This window comes from Myiozetetes cayanensis, unplaced genomic scaffold (genome assembly GCF_022539395.1).
Source record: "Myiozetetes cayanensis isolate MyiCay16 unplaced genomic scaffold, myiCay2020 scf2-11, whole genome shotgun sequence".
NCBI classification, from domain to species: domain Eukaryota; kingdom Metazoa; phylum Chordata; class Aves; order Passeriformes; family Tyrannidae; genus Myiozetetes; species Myiozetetes cayanensis.
The window spans coordinates 20,022,333-20,044,327 of NW_026087411.1; the positions used below are offsets into that span (position 1 = coordinate 20,022,333).

General features: G+C 34.8%; 1 protein-coding gene across 29 annotated transcripts in view; it reads right to left on the minus strand.

Moving 5' to 3' along the window:
* NRXN1 (neurexin 1) overlaps positions 1 to 21,995 on the minus strand; it is a 703,850-nt gene that overhangs the window by 380,452 nt on the left and 301,403 nt on the right. For all 29 annotated transcript variants that reach the window (XM_050314497.1, XM_050314498.1, XM_050314526.1 and 26 more), the window contains one exon: positions 333 to 455. In XM_050314497.1, coding sequence (XP_050170454.1) covers positions 333 to 455 — 123 coding nt within the window. The remainder of the gene's footprint in view (positions 1 to 332; positions 456 to 21,995) is intronic.

Below are 21,995 nucleotides of genomic sequence, written 5' to 3' on the forward strand. Positions count from 1 at the left end.
TCACAATGTGTTGACAAAAGCATTTTACTTGCCTTCTCATTAGTGATGTATCAAATCACTTCTCTCCAATTACTGTATAAAAACATTCATTTAAGTCAGTACGAAGGTTTTCATTAACTTCAATAGCAACCTTAGAGCAACATTAATATCAAGTGTAATAACACACTTGTTGTAACAGCATTTCAAGATGCATAACATGGCTTTTGAATCCTACCCAAGAAAAGAGAAAAGCATATGTTGCTTTCAGATAAAGTCTTTTTACTTCTGTTTGGGGTTTTTTTGTTTTGTTTTGTGTTTCCCCCCAGTAACACGGAGTCACAATGACACACTACCTGTCACAGCCTGCTGGTCATCCACCATTAACTTTAAGCTTTTTCCTCGCCGAACCACACGCACTGTGTGCCACTCATTATCATTGAGGTTATAGCCAGCAAAAAGGGTTTCTGGACCTTTGCCTGTAGGATATGCCAAACAGTCATTATGCAATCTTTAAATCAGTTTCAATGTGAACCTCACAGAGAGAGAGACAGAGAGACTCGCTGGGCAAACGTTAAAACTCACCAAAAGTCACACCAAGCAAGAAAATTACCAAGTATAGGCAAAACTCTAAATATAGAACTACTACATTAAAACACTTTTAAGGTATATTAAACTATGTAAATGCACTTTATATGCACCAGGTTTTCATAAATAGGCACAGTCAATATAGATTTAATGATGCACTTTCCAAACACATACAGGCCTTTAAGAAATTATATTACTGAGCCAAAAGAACTTAAGCATGCATTATGTATTTATAAGAGTGAATTTTTGTCCCTTCTTTAAACATTATTTGGTGGAAAAGAACAAGTGGTAAATGTGTGTGCATGTATGTTATATTTTTCTTAATTTATGTTAACTTCTCTCTTCATTTAGGTTCTGTTTGTTTATTAGGACTTCTCAGATCATCATCTATTACCTGATCATCAAGATGACTTGCTGATATTCAGATCCAGTACCTTCTTATGTTAGCAGATTTTTTCAACCATACTTTCCTTTTTCATTTAATGGATACCTTTTTTGTAATCTGTTATTTTTTTTCAGCAGTACGGAAAACATTTTTGAAGCAAATTCTATTTATAGCACAATGTGTTTGCAATAACCAAAGTATTCACAAACCTAGGATATCTGTAATGCCTAGGAAAAAATCTCTCATGAGAAAAGGACAGTGGAAATTGTCTCTCACACTGTTGACCAAGAAGAGAAAGAGAGAAAGAAAAATCCTGACTTTGAACTGTCACTGATATGAATAGGTGATTGACCAAGCACTGAATAAATCAATCAAAACTTATGTGCTGACTGTAAAAACTGTAAAGCTAATCTGCAATTAACAAATTACATTCTTGTAAAATAGGGATGTCCCCGGTCTGTTTTTTAGTTCCTGTTGTAGAATAAATTCTGCTGATAACTAAAATTTGCCAGTTAAGTTCTGATCTTCTCAATACAAGAGAGATGTGAAGCTCCAGGAGTGTGCCCAGCAGAGGGCAACAAGAATCATTAGTGGACTGGAGCATCTCTCTTAAGAGGAAAGACTGAGGGAGCTGGGCCTGTTCAGCCTCCCAAAGAGACGATTGAGAGGGGATCTCATTAATGCCTGTATGTATCTGAAGGTTGAGAGCCAAGAAGCTGAAGCCAAGGTCTTCTCAGCAGTGCAAAGCTGAGACAAGGGGCAGTGGGCACAAACTAATGTACAGGAAGTTTCAGCTGAATATGAGGATGAACTTCTTTATTGGGTGGGTGACCACACACTGGAATAATTGCCCAGGGAGGTTACAGAGTCTCCCTCACTGGAGATATTCAAGAACCATACGCACACAATCCTGTGCAATGTGCTCTACAATAAGACAGAAAGAACAGCAAGGTTTGATCAAATAATCCCACTGTCATCCCTTCCAAGTTTACCCATTCTGTAATTCTGTAAAAAAGGCACATAATAAAATAACTTTTGACACAAAAACATCAGGGTTACCCTGAGTTAGACTGTTATCTCCAGTGTGTCCCTTCCAGGTGACTATATCCAATGTGCTGGTCTTCTTTTGAAAGGGATATGTCAAAAGCTCTGAAATTGCTCACATTTCTACTTGGATTCTCTTCCAGCCAGCACAGGCTAACTGTGATGGGTGAGGTCTGTTAATAAATGGGTACTATACAACAATGTCTAAAATCAAAGCCTCTCTGAATTCAGGACTGCATAGAGGGAAAAGGACACAAAGAGCTTGATGTAGCTGTTCAGCACACTGGACAGTTTTCGTCTCAGATGTTTTCCATTTTATATCAGCATGTTTTTAATTCCTGCTGGTTTGTTGTCCTGCTTCTATATGTAGAACTTTATGTAACTTTTGCTATTTTGAGCATGCCAAGGGATCTCCAGGAACAAAAACATTAGCTACAGCAAAAGCAGTGAGATTCTGATACGGTTTCTCTCTGTCTCTCGATTGACACTAAGCTAGGAAAGGTGTTTGAATCCAGCAGAAAGAGATGATTGGTGTCAACAACCTGAATAATTCTGTTCCTTGCGTGTTTACTTTTTTTGACAAGAGAAAGACCAGTTTTTGCATAAAGCTTAAGTGAATAATGTTCTCTTTGAGGGTGGTGATATAGATCTCTATTCGGCACTTCAATGGAAGCAATTGCTAACTAGCAATGGATGGATTTACAAAAAATTATTAAATGACATAAGCAAAAAACTTAGTGAGAGTCAATAGGCCTGCCTAGAAATACATATTTTAGTATTATTGTAAATATATTTGCACTTCTTTGCTTGTTAGTCCAACTCCTTTTTTTTTTTTTAAATTTTTAAAGTAATTGAACTACTCAGTCTACATTATTTCACTTAAGATTTTTAAAAGACCTAAAAGCATATGCAATTTTAATTTGCTCTCACATTAAGAACCCTCTGTAGGGTCCCATTCGTGTAAAGGTGCCTTGGTGCATATAAATATCAAATCCAATTTGGCTGTTCACATTTATAGAGGCAAATATATCTATTAACTTTTAATGGCTAGGGGCTTGCAAACTCTTCCTGTTGTAAAATTAAATGTATGTTTTCCCATGCATCAGTCTATTTTCCTTGTAAGTATACTCTAAGTAAAAAAAATCAGGTCAGAACTACTTGTAAGTTGTCTGTTCACACCGCACGCAATCCAAAAGAGGATTAAAGGGACCTATGGTGAAAGGGTTATAAAAAGGACAAACCTGGGTATAACATGCTGTGGGAGCAGTGCACTGAGACAGCCCTGGCCTTCTGGAAACTAGGTACCTCACATGGAAAAGAGACTTTTCTTTCCTGAAGCTGATCTCTAACAGAGAAGGGCTTTTCCTTTGCCATAGAGAGGACAAGAAACTACCAAACAGCAAGATCCAGTGCCCAAGTATTGTGCATCTACCTATCCCATCGTACTCCATCTCTGCAAAGTAGTACAGTTTTCCATGGCAGCTGGAGAGGTAGATGAGGAAGGATGGATGTTCACCATTCCCGTGCAAATGCAGTGCTTGGGCTCCTTCCTGGCTAAGAATATGCTTTTGCAAATGTGCTTGTGAGTACATTTTATTTAGGAGAAAATTGTCTAAATTCTTAAACATAAAATCATGTAGGACTCCCTAGAGATTCCACAAGAGTACCAGAACTTCAGAAGAAAACTCTTAACGCATCTTGTTAAATGGCATTGGTCAACCTCAGACCTAGTTCTTTCTTCACTAACTTTCAAATATATTGACCTGAAACTAATTTAAACTTCATATTACTTAGATCATAACCACTCAGAATCTCCTTCTGCCCAGGTTTGTAGTTCTCTAATTTAGAGTGAATCTACTATAAATTTACATTTACGAAATCATTGACTCTCCAGTCTTATTCTGACGTTACACTGATCTGATTCCATTTCATTTAAATCACACCAGCAGAAAGTGCTCTTAAATAAGTGTATTTAAATAAGAACTGGCATATTGCCATTATGTCAGGTGGCTGTTCTGGGCTTTAAAAAAAAAAAGACATCCAATGTCTCCCACAAGAAAAGAAAGGATTCAAATTAAAAAAAAAAAAAGTATTTTTTTTGTCCCACAGACGGATACTACTCTTCCACACTTATGTCCCTCCACTTCTATTTCCCATGCTGCCCTTCACCTGGAATTCATCTGTCTCTTTCTAGACAGATCACAGTTAATTTGCTTCAAGTACCCAGCCAGCACTGGTTCGCTTTCTGAGCTACTGATTCTCTCAGATACTAATACCTCAATCATAAACTTTTCCTTTCCTTCTGAGACAAGATGTAAACTGAAAAAAAAAATCCACGAAGAATCTCCTCTTGCATAAGTATGAAATTTATTATCAACATCTATGTTCAGCTCTTTTCTTGTTTTTAAGGCTTAAATAACTACTGGATTTAGTGCATCCCTAGAGTAAATGGATAGTGCCATTAAAAAATAACCAATAAAAAACTACTGGCACTTTTATGGCTATCACAGTTTGCTCATAGTCCATCATGCCAGTAAACTTGCACATCCATTTAAAAGCAGATAATTGCTTGTACAACATTCCTTTTACATAGCAAAATGCAGGTTATGCAGTCAGCTGATACAGGTACAAATCTTGATGATGCAATTCATAATGTACATAAATGTAAAGCCCCAAATATTCCAAGTTTTAGGTTTACTTAGGCACCCAAAGTTGAGCTTACTTTGTCATCAGCGCCTCAGCTGGAACTTAGCTGCCTTCAGTCCTTTTCAAAGTTAAAGGAAAAAAGTATGAACCTCCAAGAGAAAAATCTTATTTTCAGTGTGCTGAATATTCTAAATGTTCTCTGGAGATTTCTATTGTCTTTACTATCTTGTCAGGAGCCTATTCAGCCCAATTCAAGTGCTGAAGATATGCTGAATTCAAATGAATCAGTCAATGAATGGTAAAATGCATACTTTTTTATCTAATAGATATCTATCCCATGGTGTTTTTATTTTAACCACCTATTTAAACAGACTTTCATTAAAAAAAATCAAAAAAACCCTCTGATCCTTTTGAAAGAAGGTACCAGCTTTTGGCATTGCACCAAAACATTCAAAACTAGTTGTTTGAACCAAACACCTGAATCATTATTGGTTCTTACAATGCCAACCACCACTACCAAGGCACACACCAAAACTCTTGGAGCATTCAATTCTGCAATCAAGAGTAGATATTAAAAATGAAGTATAGAAAGAAGGATAATGTAAATAGAGATTAGCAAGGGATACTGGATGGTTCAGTGAATGCTGTACTAAGTTATGGAACACAAGTTAAATACAGACAAGTCACTCCTATCTGTTTATTGGTCAACATAAGAAAGATCAGCGATTTCAGCCTAGTTTGCTAACAGAAAACTATGCAGACTACAGCTATAGATACCAGGTGGCATTTAGGCAAAAAGACATTTGGACAAGAAGACAAAACCCTGAGATCTCCTGAGTTAATGGAGAATGCTACTTTAAGTCAGGGTTGCCAGGATTTCAGATAGAGTTTTACAGCTAAAATAATAAATACTTTACAATTCAGTTTGCTATATGTATAGAAAGCTGAGTGTCTCTCAGAGACACCTAAGAACTGTAAATACCTGACTTCAAACTAGGGAACTTTGTGCCATTTCATTTATCCTGCTTTCCAGAGTAAACCTACCATGCCTCTAATCTGGGCTTCTGATGCAGTATTTAGCCAGTCTCACAGTCACTGTGCAAACCTCATGACCCATCTATATTACATACAGTCTACAGCACAAAAAGTTCAGAAAAGTTTCCTCCAGAGCTAGGTACAGAAACATAAGACATATGAAGGAAGGCATCTTAACCTTTACTATCCTTTCTATGGTGGTTGGCTGCAGAAACATTTCTGGTTTTCCAAAACACTCATGTGCAAACTTGAATTTAAAAAGTCAATTAATATAGTGGGTCAACTGTATTTTAAATTACTCTGTCTGTATCATCCTGAAATTCCCTGACTATGCACGTTTATTGACAATAGGAAAACTACATTGCCTTCTAAAGATAAAAAATGCATATCATGTTATCATTTACAGCTAATTGATAAGTTAAATTAAGAAAGTCTTATAGCAGGTCAAAGAAATTTTGTCCACTATATTTTGTTTCCAAAAGACTCATGCAGAAACTTCCACAAAAATAGCACATTCACTGAATTATATCAAACAAAAGATGTCAATCTTGCACTGTTTGATCAAAATGTTCCAGCCCACATCAGCTTTATTATAGGCAAAATTGCTTTTGTAATTTGGGTAATGTATTGGCAGTTTAGGGTATTTTTTTACTCTTTTTTTTTTTTTAAATGACATTTCAGAAATTAAAACAAAGGAGATTTGAGTTGCTAATATCATTCATTAGCCTTCATTTCAGTCATAGCATAGATTTGCTCATATTCTTTAGAATAACAGCAACATAATGCTAAATGTTTCTGTAGAGGCACTCATACAGAAATGCAGAAAGCTAAGCAAGGCTCTTTTGAAAATTCTACTGGCTCCCTCTACATGACCAAACTACAAACAGACTGCATTTAATATTGATCTAGCTCACTAGTAAGGAGAAACAGTATACACAGTGAATTCACCGGAGAAGAAAAATCCATAGAAGGATATGAAAAACAACCAACCCAGGAATCAAACACCATATCCAGCTCTGAAGCACAAAGTTTTCTAAAGTTACTTGTGGGGTTCTTTTCTCTCTATTCTGTGAATTTGCTTCCCCTGCCCATGGTCTGAGCTGCTCAGTGTTTCCCCTCTCCTGATTTAGTCTTCTTTTTGCCTTAAGCAAGCTATTTATGCTGAGGTGTAATATTGTACATACTCATCAATTTCTTTTAATCTGTGAGCTATTAACTGTTAGTGACACATCATTACCTAAATAGAGCCAGTGGATCCAGGTGGGAGGGTAAAACATAGACAAACTGTTGGAATCTGAGGATTCTACTAAGAAAGGTGCTGATGATGAACCACTGTCTTGTAAAAGCCTAATCTCTACAAATAGAACAAGGACCAGTACTCAATTTCACCAAGACATAGAAAGAAAGAAAAACATCAGAAAGCAGTAAACTTTAGAGTTGCAAGTCTTGCTCTCAAGACTTCCATGCCAGAACAAGGCATATGTAGAAGACATACATATAATCTCAAAATTGGGAAGTCTGCTTTGTTGGTTAATAATTGGGTTCATATTAATTTGGACCATATTTCCTGAAAAAATGGTCTTGAAATTTCAATTACAACCATATGTGAACTCAGAGCATATGAGAGGATAAAACTGATTTTGTTACTGAGTTATGAAATATCTAACCCAACTTAGAGACATTTCTCAATATATTACTCAAAACATTTATGGTTTAAAATTAGTTGCATTTTAATTTAGTTCTGTAAGCCATATATCTAAGTAAATGAAGCACAAACAGCCCTAAGGACATGTAATTTTCTTTTTGGAAATAGTGAAAGAAAAGTATTTTTTAAAAGCAGCTAAAACCAGAAGTCAGTTAGATCTCTATATTTTTAATAAGTGTGCAGTTTCTCTTTTGTACTGTTCTCTGAGGATCATGGCTATCAGAAAATGTGCTAAAGGTACTAAAGGTTTTATGAATCTACCCCAAGGCCCTGAACTAAAGAGACTTTAGTCATGGGCTAAAGTCAATGAGCTTGAAAAATACGGTTGCTGCTTTGTCAGCTCACTGCTGAACCTTTTGAGACAAATTTTCAGAAATCATGGTGAACTTGACAATTGACTTTGCTGTAGGTAAGGTGAAGGTGAACAATACATGGCAATTCTATGCTAATTTAAAGCAAACCTGAGTGCAAGATTATTTACTTTGTATTTACTGACAGTAAAGAAATGTGCACTTGCAAAGATCACGTAGCTTCTGTGGGTCTGTAAGGTCATATCGTGCCTTGAATCATGCTAAATTTTCTTAAGTGAATTCAAAACCTAACAGTCTGAGTTGGTATTCAGTAGATTCACTTTCACAAACTCCTTGTGTATCTTTGGTGAAGCTTAATTTGTTTTCACCTTAGTTTGACGTGGCAGCTTTAACGAAAAATTCCAAACATTTTAAGCTGAATGTGTTTAAACATTTTGTTTTAGGTCAGATGCACTTAACACAAACACTTTCAAGTCAACACCTTTCACTTCATTCTACCGAAGCTATTGCAGTACAATAGGAAAGCAGCTATTTCACCAGCCTGCTATCCCATTTTCTTAGGGAGGTTCACAATTCCCAGAACACTCCTGTAGCTGAGCCTGAGAAAAAAATCACAGAAGGATGACAGTAAGGGAAGCCATATGAAATGTCTGACCACCAAAGAGGGGAAAGACTTGAAGAACCTGTACAGAGTTGCTGCACCAACTCAACATTGACACACTGTGACACTGAATAATACAGAGAAAAAAAAGTCAGTTTGGCTTGATAACTGAAATTGCTTGTTTTTTAAAATGTCATCCACCACAAGCTAGTATATTGTATAAGTAAGAAAAAAAAAGGAAAATTTTAATTCATTTACAATACTGAAATTTTCCTATGCAGAATGTTTGTATTACACAGAGCTTTCTTATACCGAGAATTTGTTTCAATGGAAAATTCCTTTTTATTCCTATTTAACAACAACTTTGTGAAACTGGTAGAGAAAAGAACAGCTAGGTCATCTAGAGTTATTAATGCTTACTTTTTTCCACTTCTATAACAAGAACAGGATTGAAAATCATGAGAACTGACTTGGGAAGTCCTATGTAAAATAGTACTAAGATTAACATGAAACCCCAATTTTAAGCAATATTGTGGGTTTTTTTTTTAAGTAAATAGTCACTGTTCAGATATGACTTCAATGGCAGTCTTTAATATTCATTAATTCTGTATAAATTCAGAGTTCTGTCAATAGTACTGATTTGTGAAAAGTGGTTTAAAATAAGAGGGGAAAAAAAGCGTGATCCTAAAATGAATTCAAGTTAATTTTCTGCTTTGCTAAGAAGAGTTAGATTTTTACTTTAGCAGGTAAAAATCTAACTCTTATTCTGATCTTGACTACCCAATCCAAAAGTTCCAAACCCTACAAAACACTGGGGTAGAAACATACATTCCCTGTCCTGGATTTCAAGAACCAGCAAGAATATGCCTGTAAGTTTTCAAAGAAATGGAGAGCAATACACCTGGCAATCTTCTTTTCCTTAAACATCATCTCTACAAGTTACTGAACAAATACAGTGCCTCAGCTTCCAGAGGAATTTTGCTGTCTCCTCCAAAGAGATCTGGAGAAATTCTGACTTGAAATAAGGATTTCACCATACGATTACTATCTAAATAACTGTGATGGTCTGGACCTTAATCATTGTTCTTCAAATCGCTGTCATTCAAAAAAATGTTTGTCATAATAAACAAAAAACCTGAGAAACACAGCTTCTACAGGCAATAAACTAAGCTGATCTCTAAGTGTAACCTTCTGAGCCTGAAGAACCCATGCTACTGCTTTCCACTTGAACCCAGTGAAGGGTGAATAACCTAACTTACACCATTTTTTGTAGAAAAAACTTTTTTTTTGAGAGAGAGTTGGAAAATTTGTTGTAATTTGGCTAGATTATAAGTGACAGTAGGAAAAAAGTAGAAACAGCTTTAATCACACATATTAGCCTGACTTTGACATTGACTGTGCCCATTTATATCAAAACCATGGCTGTCAAAACTCTGAAGTACATTTTAAAATATAAGTAAGCACAATTTAAGTATGTTTGTCCATAATTTATCTTTTTATAAAAGAATACTTTTATGTTTAGCGAATATGAACATAACAGACAAAATCCCATTTAAATTTACCCTTATATTTTACACAGTGTGCTTAAGAATAAGCAGATTGGTAACTAGCTGGCATAGAAGATAATTTGGACTGTGACTTTATTTTAAGAATAAGCTCCTTTTAATTTACAGGTGTCTTCATCCCAAAATACTGCTGTTAAGAAATAAGTACAACTAAATCTCCCACTGATATCCTTTTTTTTTTAATTAAAATGATCACTTATAACATTTTGCCTAGTTAAGAGTAATAAGAATAATGTTTAAAGATTTATTATCCTTGATTATTTAAGTGTTTTAAAATTTCTTTATACTCATCATGGATCAAAAAGTATAATTTCTTGTCACTGCTTATTCTTGGATTCTTTTACACAGAATGGAGTCAAGCCAGGAGGACTAAAATAAATATTTCAGATTGTTTTCAGAAATTACAAATAGATGAATACAAAGGTTGATCTCTGTTCTATAAACAGCCTCCACTGTCTTTGATGGGTATTCTCTTACATACCTGAGTAAAAAACATGGGTTTTAAATTTTATTACATGGAATTGTTTCAATATTGAGATATTCTCTCCAATGTTCTTGTGTCATTTATTATCTCTTAAGGTTTGTGCTCAGCATCAGTGAGTGACAATTTCTTTGAACAAAACAAGTAAGCTTCTTGACAGAAGTTCCTACTTGTCCTTTTTGTTAAGGTATGCTCTGTGTCTTGCTTTATGTAATTTTAGGGAATTAAGAATTGACTTTTATAGGCAGTGTTGCTCTTATTCATAGCCAAAGAGCTTGTCACCTGACTTCATAAGTGTCCTATATCATGTCAGTGATGGTGTCAGCTATCTCATGTTAGCTGGAGATGCAAGAATACTTCCCCTGAGAGTGAATGGTGTAGTTGTTCCCTCCTAGGAAACAGAATACTTGCTTTCAAGCTGCTGAAATGTTATATAGCAAAAAACGCAGAGACAATTCAAAGCATATCAGTAACCACAACACAATTTCATCAGGAAATTTTCACCTATACTCAACAACTATAGTGCTCAAGTTTTAGTAAAACTAGAATTCCTTAAATGTCAGTGAGCATACTAACTATTTTCACTTCTGATCCAATTTCCACAAGTCACACGTAAACAGTGAAACGTAAAGCATGTGAGTGAAAAATGGAATTGTTGACTTACCTATTTGTTCTTTCTTCTTCAGACAGATTTTACTATTAGTGAGAAAAGCCTTAACGTGCAGAGACAGAGAGGAACTCTTATCTAATGAAATATTATTTCTAAACACATATGCTTCACTCCTTGGAGAAAAATCTCAAAGAATATAAAATCATGAGAAATAATACCAAAAATTACTATAAGCTACAAGAACCACAGCTCCCTTTTTTCTTTAATTTCTTTTTCTTGTTCCATGTCTTGTTCTTCATCCTTTGTCTTGTTGCTTCAAGACTGCCTAGACAAATAACTGTTGAAGAATTCTTTACACATTTCCCAAAGGGGACTGCATCTCAGAAAGCCAACTTTATCTTGATGTCTCAACTCAACAGAGTAATATCTCCTTTGAAGTAACTTGTCGGATGGATTGAGGCCTAGAAATCAGCTGGAAGGGAGTATAAGTTAACCTCTTGACATGTCATCCAAAAAAGCAATATGTTTGGATGGAAATTTTAACAGCTACCTGAATATAATTCATTAAAGTTATTGTCAAGAAGAGATAATAAGGAAGCAGTTATGTGGTTCCAGTAATAAGCTACTGAGTGCTTAAAATGTTATGATAGATGTTTCATGAATTTTAATAGACATAAATGCAAAATGTGCTAGATACAGAGTAAGTGCTTTTAATATAAGAAACTGCTCATCAGTGACATGCACTGGGTAGGTGTTTTTAATGTTATCAGCTCTTCAAAAAAAGCACATTGAAAAATGAATTACTGTTCTTATAACATTAATGAAGAATAATGTTGTAGCTAAGTGCTTGTTAGACTTCTTCATCAAGATTGAACTTATGAAGCAATGATTTGTTGCAGAAAAGTAAAGAATCTATAAAATAGTCCACCTTTCTGAAACAGTCAAACAGCTAAAACTAATAAACACTTATAGAATGTTTTTTTTATAGATGCAGTAAAGGAGGGGTTGTCAAAATGCCACAGATGACTCAGAAACCACGTTCTGTGAACTTGTATTTATGCAAATAGGCAGATATCTCAGCTTCTTTACTACATATGAAAAACACAAAGGCTCTGTGCTCTTGTACTGTTCCCAACTGTCTATAATCACATTTCACCGATCTTAATTCTTAAAGACTAAGATAAATACTTGTGAGGGATTTATTCCAGATTTGCAGCAGAACAAATATATAAATGTATCAAAATAATTTTAATTTATGCAAAATTTTAATTTGTCACTCTTTTAATTTCCTCCCTTTCTTCTTTCTTTCTTTCTTTCTTTGATTGAATAAAAGGCAGTCAAGTTTCCCTAAGCAGCTTGGCTCTCCTAATCACAGAAAACTGAGAAATAGGATCAGATCTGACTCTCACTGAAATTAATTGCACTTTTTTAATAATGTAGAAGCGTTCTATTCATAATATCTATTATTATGAGAGGGACTGAAAGAAACTTGGCAATTCACCTCAACATGTGTTAGACCTACTGCAATGTTCATTAGCTGTGTTAGTGAGAACCAGACATCCCATTCAAATTTTACTCTTTGATTCTGTTTTCCCTCTTCCCTGTTTTTTAACTCATGTATATTCATTTTATTAAAAAAAAATCAACACAAATGTATTAAATGAATTCTTTATGAGTATATATTAGGTCAGAATGATGACTGTGAGCATGTGATGTATTGATCAGAAAAGTAGTATCTACCTGCAGAGAGATGGCAATTTGTTTGGTTTTCCTTGAAAAGTTTTCAAGATAAGCACAGCACCACTGATTTAGTAAGGCATTGTATTTGGAAAAACAGTCTTATGCATTTTCTTAATACATATAAATGCTTTCTGAACTACACTAGTAATGATTTTAGTATCTTTTTGCACAGACTTCTTTGGAAAAAAAACCCTTAACTTTCTATCCCCTGAAAATAACTTTTCCAACTGTAATGTTGTAATAGAAAGACTGGAGTACTTCTCTATAGAATTTTCATTGACAAGCACTTCTAAATGCTTTCCACAAACATACAAATAAAGGTTCATCACAAGAGCATTATATATTAGAAACAGAGAATTCTAAGAAACAATGGCAAAAAAAAAGTGAAAAGAAATATCTTTTTACATTGTCTAATCATAATTTTAATCTGTGTATAAATTTAGAAACATTATCAACTGATCAGTGCTGAATTACTGTTATTTTTTTCTAATGTTGAATGCCACAATGGCTTTCTTTACAAAGAGCTACAGACCAAAATTTCTTTCCAGAAAGCTCTTAGTACTAAGTCAAATAGCAACTTAATTAATGGTTATCCTAATTTGACTGGATTTGTCAGTAATTAGGATTTTTTTAAAAAAAAATTTGTTGAAATATTGGCTTGTGCCATCTGCTACCATCTGTGTGGTAATTTTCATAGAATCTGATTACAAAGTTTAAAATGACTGTATATATCCCAGTTGATGATAGATTTATATATTTTTTCCAACCTAAATGATTCTATGAGTCTATGACTATTTTCATTAGCAATTTCCTCTTTGCTCTGAATATAGGGTATAAACTAGTGATAAAAGCATTAGGAAAAGAAGGTGCAAAATAAGAGGGGAAATGGTGCAGAAGACCAGCTAGTTCAGCACTGTGCTTTCAAGAGCAGCATAGAAAAGCAGGACTGCTATGTAGTAATCTCTATGCTAACAGTCACAGCTTCCAGTGACAGACTTGTTTGGGACTACTGGAACTAAAGAAACTGCCTTATCACAGAAAGTCCTTGATGTATTTTTGTTTCATTAAAAAAAAAAAAATCAAACTATCATCTTCCTGCTGCTTCTTATGGCTGCATAATCATATATTTATAAAAATACATTCATATCCTCTCAGGCATTTTTTTTTTCCTAGCTTGCCTATCTGCTCCATGTAGGAAGGTAATCCACACTTGTAATCCTCCCTGTTGCAGTGACCTGTATCCTTCCTATTTAAGCTAATCATGAGGAACGGGAACTAAACACACATGCAGCTTTCAAGAAGTGGAGAAACAATGAATGCATAATAACATAGTGCTGTTTTGTGTTCTGGTCTTACCGGAACCCCATAGCTACTAACATCCATTGGGAATCCTGGTCACTTCTGAGCACTGAACTGTTTTACAAGAGCTGTTTACAATGACTGCACAATTTCTTCAGCTCAGTGCTAACAGACTCCATTGCTGCACTTGCATAATTAAGGTTATTATTTCTAGCATGAGTTACTTTGTACATATTTAATTCCATCTACCATTTTACCATCCAGTCATGGAGCATTTTGAAACCCTTCAGAAAACCCTCACATACAGCACTTCATTTGATTTTCCTAAATAATCTCATTACGTTTGCAAATAATATCATATCAGTATTCATCTTCCTCTCTCAATTATTTATGAATATGTTAGTAGAGATTCCTGTGGAACCACTTTTAGGGAGCAGTAAAGCAGAGTTTTACTGTCAGATGACTGCCATTGCAGCCCAGTTCACCAATATGAATGACATTACATTAGCTTTTATATATTCTTCTCCAGAAGAAAATTGTATTCAATTGCTTTGCTATTACTGATTAGAACAGTCATATCCCCACAAGATATGACTGTAACACCCACTTTCTGTCATGGAAAAAAAGTTATGAGGATAATTTAAATCACCAGTTCAGAAATGTGATGAAGTCATCTTGCTTCTCAAAAGCTGAATGAGAAAAACATAAAAGTAAAATAAGAGAAATTTAGGACACGATATACATGAAAAAGTTACTTTCAGTTGCTTCTTCCCATTAAAATATTTAAAAGGCCTAGTCTACTTCTTCTGAAAAGTCCTTTTATGAAAGATTTGATAGGGCCAGTATGAGCTAAACACACACAACTCCCTTGCATATAAATCAGGATCTATTAATTCAAGAGAATCTATTCTTATAGATCTAGCACATCCTGGAGGTTGTTTTGTCCCTATTGGTAAAATGAGAGGTTACATGCTTGCAGCAATATCTGCTTCCTACCCTCCAAGAGTCCTCTTGTCATATTTAGTATTTTAGATGATCTCCTGCTCCCTGCTCTCCTTTAAGAGTTTAGGCTGAAGGATGAGAGGGAACAACTTCAGACCATTCCAGACCATTCCCTTGGGCTCTGCTTGTAAAATCTTGGCAGCATACTAATGCTCAGAGCCAGATGATATGGAATATAGTCCCATATATACACTAAACTGACAATTATCTATACCTGGCATGGCAAAAATTAAAGTATCCACTGAAATATCACAATGGAAAGTCTTCTGTTTTTCATCAATATTAAAGTAAGTTTCTGAAAATATTTATGGGGCAGAGCTAAAAAAGCAAGTCTTTATCTGAAAGTCAATCTAATTATTTTTCACCACCAATTAGGGCAACTACCCTCACTGTATGTATTATCAAATTTACTTAGATAATCATGTGTTTAAGCTTTTACTGTTGCCTTTTTTACTGTGGCTATTGCAGAGCACACTGCTGTACGTTGAGAAAGCCACAAATATACTACTATTATGTATTTGATTAGTGAGGCCCCTGTTAAATCAGTTATATCTGTAAAGTACCATGAGTAGAAAGTGGGACTTAAAAATAATACAGATGAAAAGAGTGAAAAGAAAGGAAAGAAGCATACACACAAAAAACGGAAAACATCTGTTTTCTAGCAAGAGAACTTGAAATGATATTTTATTGACAGTCTGCCAAAAGACTAATGGTAATTTTCTCCTCTGTTAGCTAAGAAAGAGCAAACACAGATGAGGTTTTACAAGCAGCAAGTAGAATGCAGGCACAGAAATAAACTTTATTGCTGTCCTTCATGTAGGCTGGAAGCACTGATAGAGCAAAGCCTTCAGTCCCCAGCAGCTGACCTTGAAAGCTTTGTCAGTAGGGAGAAAGTAAATATAATAGACCCTTTAATTGTCAGCCAGCATATCTAAAGCATTTATTTTCACTTTAATGAAGGTTTGAGCTTTAGTTTGCTGTGTTAATATAATAATTGTCTCCCATGCCTCAGATAAGCAGGTTCAGGCCAGAGCTAGAGAAGAACTTACAAAAAAGCACAGCATTCCCTTAGCTGGCATCTCCTAATATGTATGCTCTTCATGATACCCAATGGCTTTTCCTCATGCCTGAAACTCCCTAAAACTGGGCCTCAGATATATTCTAGGTTCAGCTTATAGCTTTTTTTTTGGGGCCAAATTCAGGAGAAAAGAAGAGTTGTGATGTATATAACTGAAGGTACACATGTTTACCCAGAAACCTTTCCAACATTTCCCTTCAGTTGTCTGAAAGATCACTTCCTTAACTGGTACAGATTAAGCATTCCACATCTCAAGAAGTGATGTTTCTGCCTTCCTGTAAATAACATGCACTTTCCCAGGAGGTCCTTGCTTAGATGTAGGCTAAATGAATTAATTTTGGGACAGCATAAGTCTGTGCTGCTGAAAAAAAGCACTTCGCTCTCTCTACCAGAGGTTACTTTTCTACTGTCCCTGCACCATTCCTGCCTCCTCCATATCCTGTTTTATTCTACAACAGGGTCAGAAAACTGCAGGAAATTAACAATTAACAATTTTGTTAATGGATCACTTTAGTTAAATTCACCACACAGACACTTGAACATTTGTGCTGGCAGCAAAGCCATGGGCAATGTAAGAGCAGGACTAGGAGGCAGGAAGACAGAAGAACACAATTTTTAAAGTACCTGAAAAATTTTTTAAGAGACAGATGAAATTCTGCAGCACAAACCCCAAAGAATGGTATGCACACATTTGAAAAACGATCAGCAGTGGCCCTGTTGGTTCCCTTTACATTCCCAGCTAAGTCACTCCTAACACTGAAGGAGTGGAAATCACTTTCTCAGAAATATTTTTGAGTCTTAACATCTGTCAGCACGTGGGAAAATACCCACTGCGTATTTCTGAGTTTTCTTTAAAAAAGCGAGTCATTGACCTTGCCCTGGGTGCTCCTAAGATTACAAGTGAGGGCAAAGTACAAATTACAAGTGAATAATTTTCTTCAGAGCAGGTGGGCAAGGTGACTGGAGGAAGAGGTGAATGGCTTTGCCATCACTCTCCCAGTAAGCCCATTAATGTGATGGGGCTTACATGGTATAACTTGGTATATATAATGGTATAAATAATTTAACAGAGAATGAGAAATCAGAAGCATCTTTCATAACTGGCTTCTGGGGCTGTACAGAAGAAATTATGTTCTATCCCTTAATTACTTTAGCTCTCCTGATTATGTTTTGCTTTCAAACCTGAACCTTTTTCCTAGCTGAGCTGTTTTCAACCTTGCTTCACAACACAGTGCATAAAACAAGATACAGGATGGTATTAGTGCAGTTTCAGGACTAAGTACTGAGGACTCTAGTGAGAGTCCCTCAGTAAAGAAGCATTTTTCCTTTTTTTGCATGCTTTCTGTTAGCAACTCGTAGATTGTAATCAGAATTTGATTGAAAAGGGCAGGTATGCTTTCAGTTTTGTGGCACAGCAGCAGACCCCGTTTCTAGGAAACTATGTGAAAAGGGGCCTTTAAACTTATATTGCTGAATGAGAAGGAGTCCAATGACTTCCTGTTGTAAATCCGCAAAGTATAGGCAAAATTTTAAAATAATTATTTATAATTATTTCAAATTTTATGCCACGATCAGAGGAGAGTCTCTCACTGAACTTGCAGTGAAAGTAGCCTACTGATTTGCTGCATGTTCTCTATGGTAAAGCTCTATTGCATATTTTTAGTGGGCTGTCAGCCACACCTAATAAGAAAAAAAAATCAAACTCTCACCCAATTCATAAGAGCTATGTAAGAAAACAGGCCAAATAAAAAAATCTTACATTTTGTGTGGAGCTAAAAAAATCTATAATTTTAACAATTTTTCATTACCAATAACAGCAAAAATGGAACAAATAGTATATTCCAATAATTCTTTTCACCAGACAGTAAGAAGTAAATACATGGAAATGTATGAATGATTTGCTTATCACAGTAGATTTTGGAATAACCGTAAGACCACAGCTGTAGATTGTGGACTTCGTAATAGAATGCAGTTTTACAAGCAGTAGCTTTCAAAAGGATGTATAGTCTTCATTTAAGACTTTCCTGCTGTTTAAAATTCATGTGCAAACTGAAAATATACTGTAATTGAACACCATTGTTGGTTCTTTAATATATACAGTTTCCCTCTTATTTACCAATAATCTGACAGAGCCTCTTGTCATACCCTGGATTTGTAGAATACTTTGACAAGAAAGAAATGCTTCAGTAACAGGTGTTGCATATGCCAAAAAGAATAATTTAATCATCTGTAATGAGCACATCTGTAGAACAGGAAAGTTTTAAAAGATGAACATAGAAAACAAGGAAAAAAGATTAAGGATTATAGAGAAGAACAGAGAAATGAAATTGAATGAGAAAATAAAAATGGGAGGAAAAATAAATGATATAGAGAATGGATGAATAAGTAGATTGACAAAAGAAGGAGAGGCACCTGTAAATACAATCTGTGAAGGGGTACTTCACTGGAAAGTAAGCAGAAAATCCTCAAAGCCCAGTATACTCTTCCTAATTGAAAAAGGTGGACACCCAGCTAGCAAAGCTGGTTCACACATTCCCTGGAGAATTATATACATGTATACTACCACGATACTCTCTACTCCCTAACATTCTGCAATTCATAACGATTTCTTATGACAGTCCCACATTTGAGTGTAATTGAATTCAGTGTGATTTCTCTGTGAATTATTGCCTACAGAAGCAAAACTGTGTACTAGAAAAGTGACCTAAATCTCTCCTGCACTGTATACCACTAGTTGAGCAATCTTTCACAGCAGCTTTCAAAAAAGTATTATCCTCTATCTTTTCATATTAAACAAAAGTATCAGATTGGAAAATGAGAGCCAGCTATATACCAGTTAACATTATTATTATTATACAGTATCAATTAATAAAATCTCTACAGTCCTACTCTACTGACTCATATAAAAATCTACAAAATTTATTTTCAGAAATGATAGCAACACAATATAAAAAACGCTCAAACTCCAAAAGGTGAAATAATATGTAGGACTGCACCTGCCTGCAACGTAGCAAAAAGCATATTGCATAATAAAACCAGCAGCCTTTAGAGCTACAGGTACTTGGATTTTTTCAGATTCTAATGTTTTGGAAGCATTAAAAGTGTGAAAAAAATGGAATTTCAGTTAAGTCAAGATATTAGCTCTTAACATTGCAGCAGTGAAAACCAGGGAAATGTAGCACACCTGTATTTGTTCACAAATCATTCAGAAACTGTTATTGAACTGTAATGTAAATTTTATGGGATGAAGTTCTGTCTTTAAGAAATACTGAGGAAAAATCCCATTCAGTTCAACAGGAGTCACTGCTATTTATAATTAATGCTTTATAGTTTGCAATTAAAAGGTAACAATTACTCCCTTCACTGAAAGGGAGAGTTGGTTTGACGGTTTTTATTTTATTTTTTAAATAATTTACTCTCAGGTAATTTTTAGGGATTAGCTCATCAGTTTTGTATATAATATATAGGAGCTGTATAGCCATCAACTTAGTTTTTACAGAATGATTAATGCCAAAAAATGCTGTGCATTCATGTTATTTGAACCAACAGAGTTCACTGCAGTCTTATTTTAAAATTAGTTCCTCAGCCAAGAACCCTAATACTGAAACCATAGCAGCTATTTCTGTTCATAAAATAAGTTTTCCCCTTTCTCCTGGTGTCAGCTGCAACATTAACCTACATGTACCTGCAGTTTAGAAGGACCATTCATTTCACTGCCTGACAGACAATTTTGTTTCGTAAGCTTGCAGGTCTGAAGAACACAATGAAGTGATTTAAAGATGTACAAAACCAACACTTCAGCAATGGTATTTTCTGACTGACATGAGAGAGAATTTTGAGTGGTGTAAGGTTTTATGAGGATATAAATCTTCTAGCCTGGCACAAAATATTCAGTATGCTACATAGTTCCACACAAACAGCATGAACAGTCTCCATAAGATTATTAATGAGACACAAGCTCAGTAGTGACCTGATATCTGATTAACATTTTGAAATATTAAAATATTCTGTACTTCAAACAAGGAAGACCACAAAATGCCACCTCTTCTGCAAGACAGGACAATAGCTAAAGGTGAAGATATGACCAAGTGTAGAAAAAATTGCTACCAAACTCTTGGCTCTGCCCAGCCAACAGCTATTCATTTGATCTGTAGTGAGCAGAAGACAGGCTTCAGGATGCACTCAAGGGAAAATGAGAGGAAGAAGTGCAGTATTTTATTCACTAGGTCAAAGTAGGATAAGGTGCTTACATTCACATCTTCCTTTTTCTTCTCTCAAGCTTGTTTATGTGTAGTTTAACTTTTTTTTCAAAGCTATCTCTCCAAATTCAAGCCAGATAGCTTCATCCTGATATTGCCACTGTTACCAGTCTAGGTATAACAAATAGTATTGCAGTCCCAACACTGATGTTATATTAACATGACTAACTTCTAAGCAAAACCCCATTATGTTGCCTAATAATCAAGTATTTTTTAAGGACTGCTAAGAGCAATAATTCTTCATAATCTAAAAATTAAAACATTTTGTCTGGTTGTTGAAAAAGCACAGTGAGTGCAGATAAGAAAACATTGTAGTACTTACCATACTGAAAGCTCACAAAACCCTGTTCGGTACACAAGCACCAAAGGGAGATGGAACTAATCACGAAAGTTCAATTCTAATAATAAAAAGACTACAAACAAACTGTAAAGAAAAATAACTTATGAGTATTTTATATCAAGGATATTTTGTAGAGAGGTTATGATGCTTTTGTATGAGAACAAGAAGAACTTATAACTGCTAATTCAATTCAGTACATATATTTCTCGCCTTTGCAATCTCCTAATTGGAGGTTTATTACTTTGTGTTTGCAGATTCTCTTTTGATCCAAAACTTGCTTAAAAATGAAACCTAGAAACCATTTAAATTTATTTTTATGACACATCGTTTAGTCCAAAAGAGATTAAAAAATGAAAACACCTGTTATATTGTGGTTTTATTCCTGGGGTTTTTCCCTATGTTAGTAATTCTGTTTTCAAAGGGATTTTCTGATTTTAGTAAGGAAGTTAAGAAAAAAAGCAACATTGCTTTTCTAGGGAAAAAGGAATTTACAAGCAGCAGGAAATCTCATTACATTTCTGCTCAAAAAGCTGTTTGTCTTACATTTGGAAAGCTTTTTCTCACTGGGACTTCATCAGTATAAAAAAACCAGTGTCCTTTGGCAGACCAACAAAATGTTTATTAGATTTTTCATGATGTTTTACATTTTAGTAAGTGGCAATAGAAAATATTTGTGCTTATAAATGACAAATTTTTACTTTTTAATTTTTTTTTTTTTTATATAAAAGGAAGCTATCTTTATGTCTTTGTACCTACAAGCATTTTCTTTATTCTATTGAAAGGTCTGTCTGGATTTAAGTATGGTTTAGATTAAAAACTTGTCCCAAGAAAACTCTGTTTTTTGATACAAATACTGTATTTTTGTCTTGTAAAATCATTAATTGTGAAATCTACTAGCTAATGACAAATTATAACTGTAGATCCTTGTTTTTCTCTGTGGATTATAAAACTATTAAGGAATGTTATGTTAATGTCTTTTAACTACTAACAAATACAAATTACACTTATAGAGTTTGTTGTTTTGCTTTGTTTCTATTTGCATAAAGCCAGTGCTCTGGCCTGCAAAACCTGTTAAGAAGTGAAAGAAAAAAAACAACCCAAAACTCAAGTCTACCATACTTACTATCAATAATTTTGTTGACACCATTCAGGAATTCCATAGACTCAAAATAAAATCACAGTCCTTTTTCTCCTTTCAGAATATAGCCTCTTAATCCAAATAATATCAGAGAAGTTAAAATTTAGTCCATTCATCTGGCAAATGTTTCCCTCTGTTTCATAAACATGCATATCACAGAGAAAAATTGTTCAATTTAAGGTTTTTTTACAT